Below are 19341 nucleotides of genomic sequence, written 5' to 3' on the forward strand. Positions count from 1 at the left end.
TAACTCCTGCTGATGCCTCACCATTCAGCACACTCATTACCGCTTTCAGGAAACCTCTCAGTCTCAAGCTTCCACGGAGCCCCGTGCATGTCTTATTCATAGCAGTTACTGTTTTGAAATCTTATCCTCCTATTAACTGGTAACTCCTTTAGGACAGGGTTTTGTCTTCTAGCTGTCTCTAAGGACCAAATATAAGCAGACATGAAGATGCTCATTACCTTTTTATTTTTTCTTGAACTGAGAGTTAAAAACACCCTCTGCTCTACTTTTTGTGCAGAAGGTTAACTTAGTCAATAATCTGTATAAGAACTTTTCCCAGAGTCTAGGCAGAATTAAGTGGTCTAAGGGACTGTCCAATTACATAGACATTAAGAAGCCAGAAAATCATTCTCTCTCAAGACTTAATTGAATGGATTTTCCTAATGCTGATGTTTCTATTGTTTTAGAATGAGTTATATCATATATGCTCTCAGGTGACATGATGGGAAGGAAGATCCAATCCCTTGATTTTTACCCCAGACTCATGCAACAACTACAGCTATGCATGCAAAATGGTTTGTAATACCATCAAAGCTCATTTCACACAGCTTTGAGGTTGATGTAACAGGTGATGTGTAACCATGGAAGGGGATATCCTAGGAAAAGTGAAAATTTTAGCCGTGTGGCAAATATACATATGACCTTCACCCTTGTTGATGTCAAAACGCTTCTGGGGATAATTTCTGATCACTGGGCTAACACATTCCTGGTAGACAAACAACAGAGGCTACTATTGGCCCCATCAGGCCCAGCAGTTAAGAAACAGGGCTTGGCAGGTTCCTCTGTTGTACCCTATCTATCAATGGAAGAAAAGAGAGAGACAGTGTAAGGTGCATCTGGATTTTCCAAGGAGGACGGCAGCAGCAATAGCATTAACTCTCCAAAGTGTCTGAATACAGCCTCCAACTCTGGCCTCAATTTCTGTGGATGCCAGTGAGCTTTGGTGTGCTTTTGCTTTAAGCACTAAAAAGTTAGTAAAGAGGGAGCCAACAGGCAGCATATGGAAACTTAGGAGCACAGCAGAAGATAAACCAATATTTAGAGAGCATGTTGAAACAGTAACCCTTAAAACAAGTTGTCAAAGGCGAAGGTGCCTGCAAAGCTTTGAAAGCTCCACCAAATAAATTAAAACATGGTTGTGCTAAAAGGCAGCACCTTCTGCTCTAGCCATTGTAAGCTAATATAAAAGAAAATTTGAAATTGGAAATCATTTGCTGCTAGCATGCATGGATTTTGTTAGTGTACGATAAAATAGGCATTCTGAAGTATGCTTTTAAAGAGAAGACTCTGTGACCTTTAAGATGTGTTTTTTAACTCTCTCCTCTCAAATAGGGATTCTCAAGCTTCTTTTATCGCTCTTGCTGGTTCTAAGAACCATCCTAGGTCTGAGAAAAGATGATTGGGGGCTGGAGTGCGGGGGGAGGGCAGAAACCCAGTACTGTTCCTGGAATTATGAGCTTTTTTCCCCTTCCCTGTTTATCTATTCTGTACCACTCAGCTGTTCTCTGTTGCACAGAAATAAAAATTTAGTTTAAAAAGTATGTTAGAACAAAGCTGCAGAAATTGCCTGGAATTTCCTTCATTTTCGGCCATCTGGCTTTCATTGCTGACTTCGTTCCCCTCCTCCACATACGTTTACCAAATCTTTTCAACACACGCTGGCCAAGCTATCAAATGCTTATAATTAATAACAGCCATAGACTTTTTTTTTTAAGGTAGTGCTTTCTGATTTTCCTTGGGCTACTCATATCATTGCTATTATAAACCAGGAAGATAGCTAGTGACGCTTAATTATTAAGACCTAGTTGGATTAAAAAAAACCAGATTTAAGTCCTGAATTTTTAGAAAATCATGTTGTCTTTTAAATTAGAAGTATTTATCACCAAAAAAACGAAAGGGAAGAAGATGAGAATGAATTTTTATGAGTGTCTACTATGATTTTATTTTAGATATGAGGAAACCGAGGACTCAAAAAAGCGTATGACCTCCTGAAGGCCAGATAGCTAAAAGTGACAGGGCGGGATTCCATCACATGTCTAAATCTATCTGCTGGGTCTTTTATTGTGGTGGTCACAGGGATGTGAAAGATCTTTGCTGCACAGTAAGTGAAAAAATCAAGTTGCCAAATAATACATGCGATTAGATCCCATTTATAAAGGGAAAAAACATATATTTGTATATGTTCATATATGTATATAAATTCGTAGTAAAAGGTCTGGAAGGGTGTGTATGTACCACACCATTAGCAATGGTTACCTCTGCGGAGAGGAAGGGACTAAAACTATGGAATATGGTGGTGAAAGGGGAGCATATACCTGCTTTTTTAAAATTATTATTACTTCTGCTGTGCTTGAGTTTTAAAGAATGAGAATATTCATGTATTACTTGTGAAATTACAATGCTTACAAAACTTTCTTGTTGGGAACAGGAGGCTGACTTCTTTCCTAATAACTGGTCTTAGCTCATTTTTGGATATTTCTTCCTTGAGCTGGTCTAACTCACCACTGAGGGGCTGCTAGGTGGTGTGGCTTCTACACACAGATGGCTCAGACAGTGGTTAAGGTGCCCCAAATGATTTTTATTTTGTGTAATTATCATTTTCTATTAATTGGTGGAAAATTCTCACTGGTGGCTCACAAGCAAAAATGGTCCTAATTTCTTATGGCCAATTTTAGGCAAGGTTCAGAAGGGATTAACACCTGTCCTGCATATCCTACCTTCTTTCTTTCCCAACTATCGAACTTCTCCCTGGGTGATGCTAACAACTTGCTCACCCTCTACCTGCTCCTCTCCCTTAAAGCTTGACCCTGTGTCCTTACTCTGCAGGGGGGAGCAGGGGTACTTTGCCATACACAGCTGATAACATAAAGGGTTCTAATTCTAAGGCTATTTATGTTTTAAATTGGTATTTAAAGCCCTAAGATTAAGGAAAGAATCAGCATCATCTGGAAGGTAGGAAAGAAGGGATAAAGAGGAAGGAGAGGAGAAACGGCATTAAGTTCTTCCCAGCTATCATTGATACCATGCTCTACTCTAAACATTGCTACTTACAAGGTTAGCCCCAGTCCTCCATACTCATTTGTCCAATAAACACTTAATAAGCACCTGCTATGTGTCAAACATTAAACTAGGTGGTAGGAATATAGAGGGGAGGATTAAGACATAAAGCTGATAGCAAGGACTATAAAATCTAGTCATCTTCAATAGAAAGCTATTTTTTAAAGTGCCTGACAATGTAGATATTACATATATGCATGTGCATGCCACACACTTGCACACAGGGACACACACACAACCTGGAACAATTAGAATACCTCCAGCTTGAGAACACACCCTTCCTGCTGTGAATAACTAGGGATGAGGATGTGTCTGCCTAAACCTGGTGAAGGTTAAACATGTGCTTCTGATACAAGTTCTGCCATCACGCAGATTCAGTCAGGAGGAGCCACATTTAATCTTAGAAAGACCACACAAACAGGACTTGCCCCCAGGGCCTTTGGTATTCTCCATGTGATCTGATACCTCTGACCACATACAAGAAAAGTGGCTTCCTAACTGGTGTTCACAGGACTCACGTCTTCCTGGGAAAGCTACTCACCTTACCCAGGGGCCACCTCTCAGAGACAAATGCCCGGGTGATGAAGACTTGAAACATCATTTCTTTATGTCCCACAGAAAATGTTATTGTATTTTTTAAACACATGGATATCAGCACAGATCAAGTGCCTGAGAGATAATTTATGGAAACTTGCATCCCATTAGAGGATGTACCATAATGTACAGGGAGCACTGAACCATGTGGAATAAAAACTGTGAATTAAAGATATAAATTACTCCCAGTTGAGCGGAAGTTGCATGGGAAAACAACACACTGTCATGCCCCTATAGAACACATTTTCTCTTCTGCATACATCTTACACCAAGGAGAAGAGAAGGAGAGCTTTTCCCCTGATATCAGACAGAAATATTCTACAGGAGAGGCACCTCTGTACATATCTTACTTTTAAGATAAAAATCTTCTTTGGCTCTTGGATGGGAGATGAAGAGAGTGAGTCATATCAGGCCACTGTATTTTGGCCTCCTTTATTGTTTTAATTAGTATCATTCTATAAATGCTCAACTGTGTATGGCTGACCCATGAAATCCCTGGCTGCACCCAGTGAGAGGTCTTGCCTGTCAGTCTGACAGTTGGCTGGTGGGAAATCAAAGAACTGAGTTTTTTTTTTTTTTTTTTTTTTTTGAGCAAATGAAACAACATTAAACCCAACAACATTTCTTGTTCAGGAGTCAATAAAAAGGTCATAAGGTAAATTAAACGTATCTAGCCATAGTGAGTACTCTGAGGGTGAGAAGTAATATCTTGTGTCCTATTTCTTTTGGTCCTCAAGGAAGGGTTTAGTGGCCATAAATCCCCGCAGGTTTTCAGCAAGTCCCAGGTACTGAGCCCTTGACATTGCCTCAGCCCACTGCAGCATTTGAATGTCATCACGACTACTGGAAGGTGGTTAGAAAGACCCTTCTGCTTGTTTTTCAAATGATAGCAAATATGGAGAACAGAAATGACGGCAATTATCAGCACAAAGAAGGAGTAGCTGCCTAATGCTTCTGCCGGCAAAATAATGAAGAATCATGGGATATTTGAGCTGGACACGGTGACCTCAGGTCATCTCCTGCAACCAGTTCATTTTGCAGATGTGGAAACATACAAGGCAGACGCCTTGCTGTAGGCTGCACAGTTAGTGGGTGAAGGAGGTAGATGAGAAGATAGGCCTGGCCGGGGCCTCTCAGACTGCACGTGCAGAAGCCACTCTGCGTCTTCCCATATGGGGAACTACAGACAAATAGGAGAGTTTCCCCCTTTTGTCCATGCACTTAGGTCTTAGGCACAACCAACTAGAGAGCTGTGTGGTTAGGACAGAGATGTGACACCAGGTGGAGCAGGGATAGAAAAAGAGGTCACCCAGGTTTCCATACACTGGATCAGACCTTTTCTTGGGCCAGCTCTTGACTTTCTTTTGCTTGCTGCAGTTCTCACGGGTGGGCTGCTTCTCCAAGCAGTGGCTGACTAATTCTCTGGTTGCTTTGGAGAATGCAGCACTAGTGGCCCTCTTATGTGTTTGAAGTGGGGAAGCCCAGACCCACCATTCAGATCAACACACAGAAAAACTCTGGTGACCGGAAGAAGTGTCACTATGGGATTGTGCCTCCATCTGATTGGAGGAGGCCCACAGTCTGTACCTTCTACGTCTCAAAGAAAGGAATCAAGTTGGCTGAGACATATAAGACCAGCAAACTACTGTTAATCTTGAAAACAAAACACTGCTTCTTGTGTGATGCATTTTGCAGAAAGAGAAGAAATATCCCTTCAGAACCAGCATTTCTCTTTTCATCTAGAATCTGACCTTATCCAGTAACATTCTTCATTCCATCAGCAGATTTGAAAGTCTGGCTTTGGTTCTTTAAACGTCTCCCTTCCAAATCAGAATTATATATGAGATTTGCTCAGAAAGAACTATCTAAAAGGCAAGTCTCTCAAGACACCATAAAATTGTGTGGACTGAAGCAATGATTGGATTGATTAACTCAATCAAGGCTGGGACTCCAGGTTGGGTAATAATGAGACCCAGGCAGGGCTGAACAATGAAATGCTCTAATTGATTTTACGCATGTGGAATGACACCCCCCCTACCCCCGGAGCATGCTATAATGAATCTGCATGCTGTGAGCATACAGATTTCACAGTGGATCAGTTATACCACCCAGACGCTTCAGTTCCTTATACCTTGCAATTCCCAAGCCAATTCATTACTGTAGTGTTAGTGCAAGGGGCCACAGGCTAAAAGGTGGCAGAGCCCATGAAGTTTCTGGTCAGTTCGTGTTTTCTTTAGGGGAAGCAACCGTGTGGCACGTGCACATACCTGCCATGCCACAAGGCCCGCTTCAGTAAACAGTGCCTTCTGGACTCTGCGTGATCATTGATTGGGCTGGAATTCCAAAGCCCTGGTTTCAATTAAATTTAAGTGGATTTGACTAAAAGTTTGAACTGATGCTAATTGGTATTCAAAACATTGGGTAACAATGAGCACTCCGGCCTGGAAAGATGCACCCAGTTCTGCACACAATCCCGGATGGCAGAGCAGGTAACACATCCCTTACCTTGCCGGGCAGGGGTCCAAGTTGCAGGATTTCAGGAGCTGCGGGGGCCGGCGGCTGGTCACGCACAGGTTCTCGTCAGCAGGCTCCCGAGTCTGTTTGTTCAGGCAGCTCACCACAGCCTCCTGGACACCTGTGTACAAATCACACTGTCAGGCCGGAGTGCCGAGTGGGCGTGTGTGGGGGGTGATGAAGTGTAGACAAGGCAGCTGGTAGGAGGTCTCTGTGATCGGTAGGACTCTCGCTGCATGTCAGAGACAGCAGTTTAACGCCCAGGACTGCTAATCTCATCAAGCATCTCTGGATGTGGGAGAAAGGACTCATAAGCTTGCGATCCCTGTGAGCATGTTTCCAGAGAGGGCAACTCCCTCCAAACAGAGAGGCTACTACCAATACTGTTGAAATACTAACAGAAAGCCACCAAGCCAGATAGCCACCAATGCTGAAACATGATAACTGAATGCAGGAGGAGTGCAAGGTTGACAAAAAAAGGGCCCCAAGACCTTCACACATTATCTTTTAATCAAGAGGAGACAGCTGTATTTGGAAGGAAGGCCCGAGGAGGCCACATTTTAATATCCAACATTCTGTGAACTGCTGTGCTCTTGAGGCCGTGCATCCAGGAGTCCAGCCTTTGCTGGTTTCCTTCTGATTCTGGTTCATTTCTTTGGGACAGCTTTGGAAGTTGGAACAGGGAAAGAGAATAAGATGTACAATAACATTCATGGAAAACAATCTCCCTACTGACATCCATACACTGTAACGTAACACAAGTAAAAGAGCAGTTTGAGCAGTGACTAGGATGAGATTACTTGGCAGGTCTTCCAAGGCGGTTTGAATGATCCCTTGCAGAGACTTTCCTGCAGCAGGGAAACATTTAAGTGGGTAATGTAATGATCAGACATTTCATTCTGGTGCCCACAGTCATAATAACAATAGCTAACACATACAGGGTGCCCACTCTTAGCCAGGTACCAAGACTAAGAGCTTGGCTTGCATGATTCAATCCTCTCAACAACTCCACAAGGTAAGCACTATTTCTATCCCATTTTACAGATAAGAAAACTGAGGCTTACAATGGCAAAAAGACTTGCCTAAGGTCATACAGTTGCTCAATGATGAAGCTGAGGTTGGCTGTTTCCTTAGCACTGACTGACATCATTAACATTTAAAAATACCAAGAGGCTGTCATCTCCGCTTCCCTGGAGATCTTCAGAAATAACTTAGACATTTGTCCGGAATCATTTCAGCAGGGTTCAGTTTAAGGGAAGAGGCAAGACAGGATGTTCTGGCTAATTTGCTTTCAGCCATACACAGCTGTGTATGTAAAGATATCTACATCCAAAGATACCTATGTATAGTTAGGTATTTGTATATAGTTATAGCAGAGTCTGTTCCTAGTAATTAATTATATATATAAAAATATACACAAATTTTCTTATTTTTATTTTCTGCATTGCTTCATCAAATAGTACATGATATAGTTCAGTTGACCCATCTCTTCTCAGCCCTGTGGGCGTCTTCCTTCTATGTACCTTATGTGTCTCCAAGAAGTCATCACCTCAATTGACAGCCCACTGCCTCCTAAGTTGATATTACACTGCCCTAGGTCACTTAGCAAGACCATCATTTAAAAAGTGACATCTCAAAGCCAGAGTCCAAATCACTTTTCTTTCTTCTTTGAAAGTCTGATAAATCAAACTTTTTTTTCCCCCAAATCAGTCACAATATTTACCCTGTGGCCATGATGGCATCCTTTATATTTTCTTTTTTATACATTTTTAAAGAGCTTCAAAATTTAATTTAAATATATCATGGCCAGTTTGGGATGGAGCCTTGGAGATTTATGCTAGACATTCAAATTATTTCATCCTATTCTGTAATGCTGACTGCAGGGTGTTCTCTTCTTGGTTACAGCTGGGATGAGCCATTTGAAATTCATGGTATGAGGACAGAGCAAAACACTTCATAAGAAATTACAGATGTCATCACTGATACCTCCCACTGGAATAGTCTGGCAGTATTAAGGCAATGACGGCAAGCCACTGGATGTAGCGTACCATTCCATGCAGAGTCTAGAGCTCTGGTCATCTTAGAAATTAAGTTTTCAATTCATTTGCCTACTCGGTAGTATTCAAGAGATTCTAAATGTGACTGTAAAATACAATATATTTTAGCTTTATGCAGCTGTTGAAAATCTTATGAAATTGGGGAGATGATCCTGAGGCAGGAAGTGGCCGTGGGGCTTGTCACATGCCTTACTTGAAGGTGCTGGCTTCAGGTGTGTGTGTGAGGGTGTGTGAGTGATGGGACCTGTGTTTCCACTGTGTGAACTCCTCGTTTATAGAACTCAGGTCCTTTTAAGTCTGCAAAAAAATGGGTGTAATAAGGGCTAAATTTCTAGAAAGACATCAATAATCTCCTCACTTAGATATGTAAAACACAACTTTACCTTACCCCAAACCGATAATCATTGCTCAAAGATAAAAATCACTGATGGGGTAATTAAACACTGAGATCAAGCAGCGTTCCGGAGTTACTAAATTCTACTCTAAGGCATTCTAAAATGATGCACTACAGCTTCGCAACACTGCGCGTTAAACCTGCGTTGTCACAGGGGCCAGCTGCCTCAGCGTTCTTAGGTGGGGCCTAGGGTGGTGGGGAAAACTAAGGGCAGAGGTTCTGTCGTAATTAAGGAGTATCTGGGAACAGCCCTGTGGTCAACACACAATGAATTTTTGTCGGATGAACAAATGCAATGGCTAAAGGGCAGGGCATTCTAAGCGTGCACTTGAGGCCAAGGGGAGGTGGGACGGAGTGGGGGAGCTTCCCTGGAATGGGCAGTCTGGGAAGGAGGGAAGCGCTCTGAGGACCTCACTTTTGACTTCACAGTATAGCTGGCCCGGAGGAGGCGGGCGAGGATGTGAGAAGTTAGCTCATCAAGCTTGTGCTCCTTCCAAAGGAGCTAATATATGCTGTTAGAAAAACATTTTTAACCAACGGAGAACACACGTTTTAAGTACAGCACTTTAGGATTCTGGGTTTTCCTTTCTTGACAGAAGCAAAAGGAGACAGGATTCATCAGGAAAAGGGAACAATAGGTACAAGGCTTCACCTTCCGTTTTTGTTAAATCCCATTTCGAGTTGTCCCTCAGCTAGATGTTAATGTGGGTTTCACTGCCTAGGAGTTTACGATCATAAAGCTGATCAGGTTTAAACCCGCTCTGCTTAACAACACCTTGCAGTTCACATATAGGACATTAAAACAGAACGAGGATGTGCCAGGGAGGGGGACACAGGGCACAGATCTAAGCAGGTTAGGCTCACTTTCAATCTTCCAGAAAATGGGATTTTCAGTGTTTATATCTCCCAGAATAGCATAATTGTTACACGATATTTGATGACAGATCAGGGAAATGCAGCCACCAGCTACAGACTAAATTACTAACTAGTTCCTTCTGGTTGCTACCTCTGCTAGGGGAAAGGTTACTTTTGTGTCTATCCAATTTCATCTCTTGAGATTGCAAAAACAATAAAATTACCCTGACTGGCCCAACAACCCCAAATTGATTTAAAATCTATTTGTTAATCCTGCATGTTTTGGGTTGGCTACAGCAAGAATGATTAAAAATATATATAACCTTGTGGGTTATATTTTGGTGAAAGATCAAAGTTGATAATACAGTAAAATGTTACTGCCAAACAATGACTTGAAAATATACATGTCCCATATATTGAAATAATTTTTTAGTGCATATGGGTATCAGATGGACCATATAACCCAAGCTTATTTTCACCACTTTGGAATTTTCAACTCTAACATTTTCGGCATAAATATATTACCTTGGCACAGTGACATAACTGTAGGTAAGTGTGCTCAGTTGTCAACATTTAAAGACCTAAGAAATTTCAGTAACTTTACCCTGCCTTGGAGATAAAGGATGTACAATTTATGTTATACAAAGACACTCAGTTCCTCTAGGTAGAGTTCAAGTGTAAATCAAACTTCCAAATCTTATTTCTAAATCAACATTTTCTGAAAACATTTCAAATTAACTACATTCCTCATATACTCTACACTTTGAATTTTATACCTCTGGTTGGTCAACAGAGTGGTTAGACTCTGAAAGATAAAGGTATCTGGTTATTTATATATTCCAGGACTGCATCTATTTTTTCCATCTGTTCATAAAGTTCCAGGGTTGACTTGTAAATGAGAACCATAACTGAGAGACCATAAATAATTTATTTTTCAAAGCACATTTGTTTTAGACTAGAAATAATGATCATTCAATTCAGGTGATCATGGAAATCGGGGATAAAAGCGTAGCCATCTGAATTGAGTCATTCATTAGATTGGAAAGAAGCAACTCTAGCCACCGGCTACGGCCTTTCCACCTGACCTCTCAGCGCCTGCCCGGGCTCAGAGATCACCAAAGCTTATTTAACACTTCTCCCCCATTAAGCATGAAAGAAAAGATGTCCTCAGCGTGAGTAAAGAGCACCATATGAACACAGTTACATTAGCTGCGTTCCAGGAAACTGTCTTCCAGAATCATTTGGAAGAATTTAGGTTTTAAAATACCAGGGCTCTCCATTAAAACACTTCAGAATTCCAGGGTTGGAAACTGGAAGATGCAGAAACAAACAAGAACCTCAAGGTCAGGACTATGAAACGCTCACTAAAAGGCCTGCTGGAGAAAATTGATTCTTTGCTCGTACTTGTTCCACTGTTTGTTCCTTTTCAATGACGTGAATAATGTGGGCACGTTCACACTTACAAAACATTCTCAATCATGACAAAAGATGCATTTTAAAAGTTTCCAAAGTGTCACGGTTTAGAAAACCAATTTGGGAAATACTTTCAGTACTTTTCTCTACCTTCTAAATAAGAATCTTTGCTGGGAATGCAGACCCGCAACATGCCCAAAGCGGTTGCTAGTAGCCAGGGAGAGGGACCTGGCACTCCCTCACCTCTCAAAATCTCTCTTGGGAGTAGACGTGGGAGATGGTGGCAATATAGATCTAATGTATTTTCTATAGTGCAAGAAAGGTCATAATCTTGAAGAATTAATTGCTGATTTCAATGCCCTCCTCTCTCACTACAAGCCTGTTTATAACATCTGAAATAAAGAATCACTGAATCTGTTGTTCTATCACCATGGAATACAACTAAGAGAACAAGGTGAATACACATGAAAACATTTCACATTAATTCATATTTAAAAAGAGAAAGCTTCAGGAATTCTCTAGGTGCTTAAAGACATGCGGCATAATGGAAAGACATCGGACAGAGAAAGAAAAGCTGTGCCACTCAGTAGCTGTGTGTTCTTGAATAAGTCACTGTTTCTTCGCATCTTAGTTTTCTCATCTGTGAAATGGGGCTGGGGTCAGACTTTGATCTTTAACCTCCTGCCCAGCTCCAGGTAACAACTGTGTTAATTACCCTTTATAGATTCCTCCCCTATATGTAAATAGATATTGGGAAATCAGCCAATATCTATTAGAGTACATTGAAGAAACGCTAAGTGGTTCTTGGGAATAGCAGAACGTTTTGTCATGTTGGGTCTTGGTTCACACCACATGCAGAGGCAAGGGCACAGATCAATCAGACTGCATGTTGAGAGCATTGCCAGGCCTGTGTCAACTGTGTTTCTCCGTCAAACACATGATGATATACTGCAAATCACCAGAATGACAACTGAAAGCAAAGGCATTCATTGTACTGGCCACTCCCAGCTGACAGTCTGAGAGCCACTGGAGGCACGAGAGAAATACATGTGTGTGTCATTCAGTGTGCTTTGCATTCAGGATGCTGCCTCCTTACCACGCCTGGACTAGAGGCAGTCACATGACCCAACTGCACATAGGGAGAGAAGAGACAGAAAGAGGGCAAGATCATGGGGGGGACCCGAGCCAGAGCCCCTCTTCTTACCTCCTCCGCAGGACTCGGAGCACTTGGTGAAGCCCTCATACTCCCAGTCATACAGCTCGTCGAAATCCCGCAGGCCACCGAAGGGCTCCTCCGTCTCGTCCGGGCTGAACTGGGCCATCTCCCCGGTGCACGGCCCCGCGTAGCAGGCACGCTGGGAGGGGGGCTTGGGCCCTTCACACTCGTCAACAGGCAGGTCAGCCACGGACTGAGAGAAAGACAGGAGCACCTGGCACCTGACGACTCGCACCTGGGTGCCCACACCACAGGTAACCGTGCAGGCCGACCAGGCCTCTGGGATGAACCTGCAGTCGGCAAGCAAACAAGAGGACAGGGTGAGAAGCCCCAGGCAGGAGGCCGTGGCGGTGGCGAGGGGCTGCATGTCGCCTGCCTCCGCCGCCCAGAGCCGGCCGGGCTGTGCGCAGGGCTCCTCCGAGGAGCGCTTCAGGTTAGCTCATGAGCTCATCTGCCCCTGTTTCTGGGTTGCTTGCTTCTTGAATGTCACACGAACTCCCAGCTGTAAGACATTCCAGCCAGAGACCACTCGCCTCCGCCCTGCCTTGCGCCCACAGCGGTGGCTCTTCAGAGCACAGAACTGGTGGTCTCTTCTCCTCGCTCTAAATCCCAGCACTTGTGCCTCGTGCAAGATGCTGGCTATTCTTATAGCAGACTAATACTGACACTAAAAACGATAATAAAATAAGCCCTTGGAGATATTTAAAGAAGCATTTTTTTTTTTTTGGGTCTGGATCTCAGTAACTTTCTTTGCTTTTCTGCTTAATGTGCTTCCCAAGATTTATTTATATGTATAAAGAGGTGGGTTTTTTTGTAAGTTTCCAAGAATGGCACAAAGTCCTGTTCCTCACACATTCTTTGAATTAGTCTGAACTCCAATTCTTTTTATATCATAGAGAAAAGCCACGCTACAAATTTAAATCCACAGGCATGTCACAGCGAACGAGAGGTTCTGCATTCATACACGTTTGTTCAACATCCTCCACACCCCATCCTCTGAAAGAAGCTACACGAATGAGAATTTGGCTTTTCTCTGAGTTTCTCTAGCATGTAGGAAAATATCCAAATTCCAAAAAATGTCCCTCCAGCCTCTCCCCTCCCCTTCTCCCCCCATTAATGAACCATGGCCATAACTGCAGTGACCTTGAGGGGAGCCTAGGAAAAAAAGCCCAGAGGGAACCACTAACATTTCTAAAAAGTCAGTATAATAAGTTGGGGAAAGAACTTTGGGATACATTTTTAAAAATTTTTCCAGGATCCTATTGCTCTCTCACAGGGAGTCGTGCTGAGGAGGCATGCAAACCTGGCTCCCTAACCTTGACTTTGGCAGCAAATGAAAGAACTGATAAGAAGGTTATAGCATTAAATCCTAGCAAGTGCAAATGGTTCATATCTAGTTCAGGGAAATTGAAATTCTAACAGTAAACCAATCCAAGTTTTCAAACTTGAAGGACCACAACAAAGATGTTTCCTGGGCCTGAGCTTGGGTCTTGCATGGAGCAGAAGTGGGCCGGTCAGAAGACGAGACTTCCCCCAAAGCAGCACGCAGTGCTCTGAGGTGTGGCAAGAGACCCTTTGAGAAAGGCCTGACCCCAGCTACCTTTGAAGAGCCATCCACTAGGAGAGAAGAAAGGTCACCATACAACCCTGTCAGGAAGGTGGACAAGGGTAGAGTGGCCACCCTGAATTATTCCCAAGATACCCTCATCACAATGTCACCTTCCGCTCCTGTTTTTGACTTCTTTGCTTCCATCTTCTGCACCTAGAGAACTTGGGAAAAAATAGTATTCTAAACAATGAAAAAGTCTTCTCTCTTTAAATAATGCCACCTGCAGGAGATTTTTTTAAAAGAAATATAAAACTAAAACCTGCAATCAAAATCACTTTAAGCCTCTTATTACACATTCACGTACATCTGCCTGGCTCTTGGAACAAGAATCATGACAAACACACAAGCACTACATTTTACAACACAGGTGTAGACATGAAGGAAAATGCGCATTAAACTATTTTGTACATTACAAAGATGTGAAAGCAAGTGATTTGCCTGCCAACTTTGACAACAGTGTGACAAACAATGCTTTAATAACATGGTGCCAAATTTTGTTTTCAAATCAGCAAGATGGTAATATCTCAAAAAGAACTGCACCCTATTAGCTTTTCCTATGCAGGAAGGATTATTATTCTGTCACCTGTAATAGTCCTCTTTGGTGACTATTACAACAGAACGAGGGTCAGCAAGCTTTTTCTGTAAAGGGCCAGAGAGAATGTATTTTTTAGACTTTGCAGGCCATGTGGTCTCTGTTGCAGCTACTCAACTATGCCATTCTGGTGTGAAATATGTAAATAAGGAAGTGTGGCTGTGCTCCAAAAAAACCTTAGTCGTAAAAAGGGGGTGGGGATGGCATGGTTATGGAAGGGTCTGGATTTGGCCTGTGGCCTGTGTTTCTCCAACCCCTAGTATAGAATAGAACATTTGGAAGAGATGCCAAACACATTGAGATTCTTACATAATCCCCAAACTTATTTTAGGTCTTAGTTTCCATCTCTTTCCACATATATAAGCTTATAGAATGACAAGTAGCCAACTTGATTTATGTTTTCAAAGTGAGTCCCAGATGCAATCTAGAATATAAATGATGCACAGACTGGACCTTCAGCTCTCCTTGCCTATAATGTGAATGACTTTGCATTTGATCTCTTTCCAGAATCAGGAAGATACACCAAAAACACACAAAATAGAAAGGGCATGCTATTGAAGCCCCATGAACTTGTTGCAATAGTTGAAACTTCTTTGTTTTAAGGCAGCAGGTTTAAGTGAAAAAAAAATATACATATAAAATAATTATGTGAGCACGTAGATGTATGCATGAACATGTGTGTATTTTTTTACTATCTAGACATTTAGAGTTAATAGCAAAAACAATAAACATTTACTTTCTGTCTCCCAAATGAGAATTTTATCAAATATAAAACAGCCTTTCTGGCTTATCTCCCAATCCACTATCCTTATGTCTTCATCAAGTTCACACCAATTAAAAACAATTTGGTTTTTAAGTGGTGCTGTCCTTTGGCAGTCACTTTAATTTCTCTAGTGCATACAAGCGTATGGTATAATATATTCTCTCTTGTTGAAGGCAAGAGATTATGTTTCAAAAGAAAAATATCTGATAGTGCAAATGGCCAAATGAATAATAACTTTTTTTCCTATGAAGCTTTTCCCCAAGTCCCTAGATCTCCTCCTAAACTCTGTAGTTACTATCTTGAGTTTTCTGGCCACAGTGGGAGGAAGCAAGGTCAGTGAGAGGGCAGGCCAGTGAGTTGGAAGGTTTAATTTTAATGTTTAGAAGTCTCATCTTGAATACTACTTGCTAAGTTAGAACTTTTACAGTGGGATCTTTAAAATGGAGTACACTTTTTTTTAAAGTATGTTAATAATTTTGATGTGCAAATGGACAATGAAAAGGTTCTTATTGAAGTTTAATTTGAGTAATTTAAAGATTCTTTTGGTAATAATAAAATAAAGTGCACAATAAATGTAATGCACTTGAATCTCCCAAAACTATCCCCCACCTCCCTGGTCCATGGAAAAACTGTCTTCCATGAAAATGGTCCCTGGTGCCAAAAAGGTTGGGGACCACTGCTTTAAAAGATGGGTGCAAACTTCAGAAGTGACTGGTATGATTTCTACATTTAGTCTTTCCATCTCCAGGAAGTTGAAAAAACCCCACACACCTGGCAAATGAATGATTTATGTTTCTGTATGGTCTCCTATTTGCCAGCTTACTTGTTCTTTTCATTTAAAAAAAAAAATTAGGCTTTAATTAGATTAATTACCATAGTCTCTTTCATGAAGAAGAAAACAGTGACAATAAAATTCACTTCTAAAATCCCTAAGTGGTTTAGTTTATTAGTGACTATTATGGAGTCAGAAGCATGCACTGAAATAATAAAAACACTCACTTTATTAATATAATGCTAAACAGAAGCAATTTACTGGTTAATTAGTCTCATATCACCACAGATATTAGCCAGAGTTAGGCTCAAGTTGTATGTACACGCAGTCTGTAAGTAACTCATTTAACTTTTCCTTTTTTTTCCACATTTCTTTCCTCTCTCTTCCTTTCTCACATATATGTTTTGGGATTATCAAAATAAGAACAGCTTTATAAGTATGTTATTTTGATGCTGTTACTAGTCTTATGATCTAGTTTCAAAATGAAAACTGAAATGCACACAAAGTCACATTAAAAATACTCAGTTTTGGTATAGTTTTCAGTCTATTACATTTTGAGCTATGATTACTACAGGGGTTGTGGATTTCTTGTTATCTTTTTCATTTGATGTATGTTTGTGTATGAAAGTGGTAGCATGATAGTAGGGTGAAGAAAGAGAAGGGAATAAACTGAATAGTGTAGGGAAAAATTATGAAAGACTTTGATGTGAACCAAATACATTACTGGGTATCCTTTTAAGCGCATATTTTCTGGTTATGTTGGCCTTTCATTGATGTTGAGCTATTTTACCACTCTATATGATTCTTGCCCATAGAAATGCAGATTGTGTCTAGTGGAATGCAAGTGATTGTTGCTCTGTGGATAGACCCATTTTGCATCTATTTGTAAATTCATTTCAGCATTATTATTTGCCTAAATATGTATCATTCTTTTAAATTTCCTTTGAATTGGTTGTAACATCTTACTAGTTCCCTCATTAATTAATGATGTAAATAAAATCTTTGACAGATGTTCATTTTACACTTGCATTAGAATCATGGGTTTTCCCTTTTGAAAATTTTGTCATTAACTAGTGGCCACAGAGGGAATCTGGAAAATAGTATATTGAAAAAATAAAATATTGCTTAAGTAATTCTTTTCTGAATTAACTAAAAATTATTTTATGTAAATATGTCATGTGGGGGCAAAATAATCACATACTTTGTTGGTAAAAATATGTTATTCCATATTGCCTCATCTTTTTTTTAACCTAATCTTTCTCCTTATTCTTTTTCTTTAAATTTGAAAAGTTGGTTCTTCCCCTGATTCTGGGCAATCCTTGAGACATTAATGTAGTAAAATATTTAGGAAAAGGTGCACTTGCCTAAACCTAAGCTGGGCATTTTGGCATCTGAAGAGGCATTTGGATATATGGGAAAATATTGAGGCTGGGAGAGAAAGAAACTTGGAAAAGGGAAAGGGAAACACCTTTCTACTTCTACTTTCATCTACTTCCCACTTTTACATGAGATCAGAAGATCTCATGTAAAAACCCTTTAGTTATTTGATGTCTCTCAATGAAATTGGAAGGAAGGATTTTTAAACACTCTCTAAAATAAGTAAACAAAAATTCTTTGGAATGTTACAAAGGGAAGGCAACTCTTCAATTGAATCACTTTAGGAATTTTAGAATTACTTATAAAATCTACAATACTAGGGCAACCTTAAAATGATTATTTAAAAGTATAACTGGAACATTAAAATCTTGGGAAAATACTTATCCAAAATATCCCTCTACATTAACTTAGAGCCACACCTAAATCATTCCAAATAAATGAGAATCTAACTTATTATGAAAGATCTTTACTCAAAGATACTTGATCTGAATGTGGAATTTTGAAAATATTTCTCAACTGCTGTTATTTTACAACATTATGGAGCTGCAAATAATTCATGCTCGTCATACAACTCATATTGAGGTCTCCAAGCAAAAATTTTCAAAGGTGTCCGGGACATCACCCCACAAAACAGCTGACAGTACCACTTCTTTTCACAGGTTCCTCAAATCCTTAAGTATCATGCCCAGGTTATGAGGGGTCTTCAGCATAGTAAGGTACCCCACTAGTATAACCAAGAACAGAATGATCCTGGAAACTAAAATGACAAATGACAGTTTTGATGCAGCCACCAATATAACTACAGTATTTGAAAAGAAACCTTTAATGACTACTCTTATCTAATGATGCTAACCAGTAATAATTTGAGGAAAGGACTTAATTCCAAAACATACCAAGGCAGTACTGGAAGGGCTATAGTTAGAAGTATTTTCCAAGTAGCACACTTCATTTTCTCATGATAATGATGCCGTTTTGCATTCTTTGAGAGACAGCTGGCATCTCTGTAAAAATGCCTCAATGGCTTTCTTACAGAAAATGCTCAGTGTTAGAAGTAGGGGAAAAAACCTGACTGCATTAAAGAGCACATTTTCCTTTCAAAGAGGCTTTATTCTAGAAGGAAATGTTGCGGAGGATGTGTAGTCTGAAAGTTCCAATTCATCCAGAGACTACTGGGCTCTTTCAAAGCCTGGAGTCTCACATGTTTGAGGACTTTGTTAAAGCCATCTCACATTTCTGCCCTAGCGTTTCTTTGATATGGTGCCAGACAAGATATTAGAAAGAGTCTTGTTAAAAGAGGGATTGATTCTGTTGACCATTAGGAGGCTACTCTTCTTTAACGGTAAGAGAAAAGGCAGGAGGAAGACAGTTATCAGTTTCTAAGAATATCGGCCTCACATCTTCTGCCATTCCTGACAAATCCAATTCTCATCTGTCTTCTTCCCAGTGGCATTCTACACAATCAACCATTGCATTCTTCTTCTAGGACTCTCTTTTCTTGAATTACATGACACCAAATTCTCTTGATTTTCTTCTCTGGCCAATTTCTACTCAGTCTCCTAAACTAGGTCCTTCTGTTCTCAAACTCTAATATTACAGTGCCTCAGGGCTCAGCCTTGTGCTGTCTTCCAATATGTTCGTCAATTATTCTTAGGTTCAAATATTAACAATGTATGGCAAACTTCTAAGTATTTAGTCTCTAGTCTAGAACTTTTTTCTTTGAAAAGAGTAAACATTAATTTAATTAATCTATTTATCAAAAATGTATATAGTGCTGCCTATGTGCCAGGCACTAAGTGCTTTATAAATAAAAGTTTTTAAATCTTAACAAGAATCCAATGAGATAGGAACTATTATTATCCCCATTTAATACACAGATGAGGAAACTGAGGCACGAGTCCACAGCTAGTCAGGTTTCATGCTCTTACCTCCTACACACCGCTACCTTTTCTTCTTGCTATTTTTACTTTTATGTTTGAAAGGCATCTCCAACTTAAAATGTCCAAAATGGAACTCTTGATTTGCGTCCTCAGCAACCTATTCCTCTTCCAATTGTCTTCATCACAGCAAATGATTCAGTGGCCACCCAATT

General features: G+C 40.6%; 1 protein-coding gene across 1 annotated transcript in view; it reads right to left on the reverse strand.

Annotated features, from left to right (window-relative positions):
- ADAMTSL1 (ADAMTS like 1) overlaps positions 1-19341 on the reverse strand; it is a 366380-nt gene that overhangs the window by 150409 nt on the left and 196630 nt on the right. Inside the window, exons 14-15 of the mRNA XM_045563528.1 lie at positions 12128-12429; positions 6196-6325 (exon numbers count right to left, since the gene is read on the reverse strand). Of these exons, the coding sequence (XP_045419484.1) occupies positions 6196-6325; positions 12128-12429 (432 nt within the window). The remainder of the gene's footprint in view (positions 1-6195; positions 6326-12127; positions 12430-19341) is intronic.

This window comes from Lemur catta, chromosome 10 (genome assembly GCF_020740605.2).
Source record: "Lemur catta isolate mLemCat1 chromosome 10, mLemCat1.pri, whole genome shotgun sequence".
NCBI classification, from domain to species: domain Eukaryota; kingdom Metazoa; phylum Chordata; class Mammalia; order Primates; family Lemuridae; genus Lemur; species Lemur catta.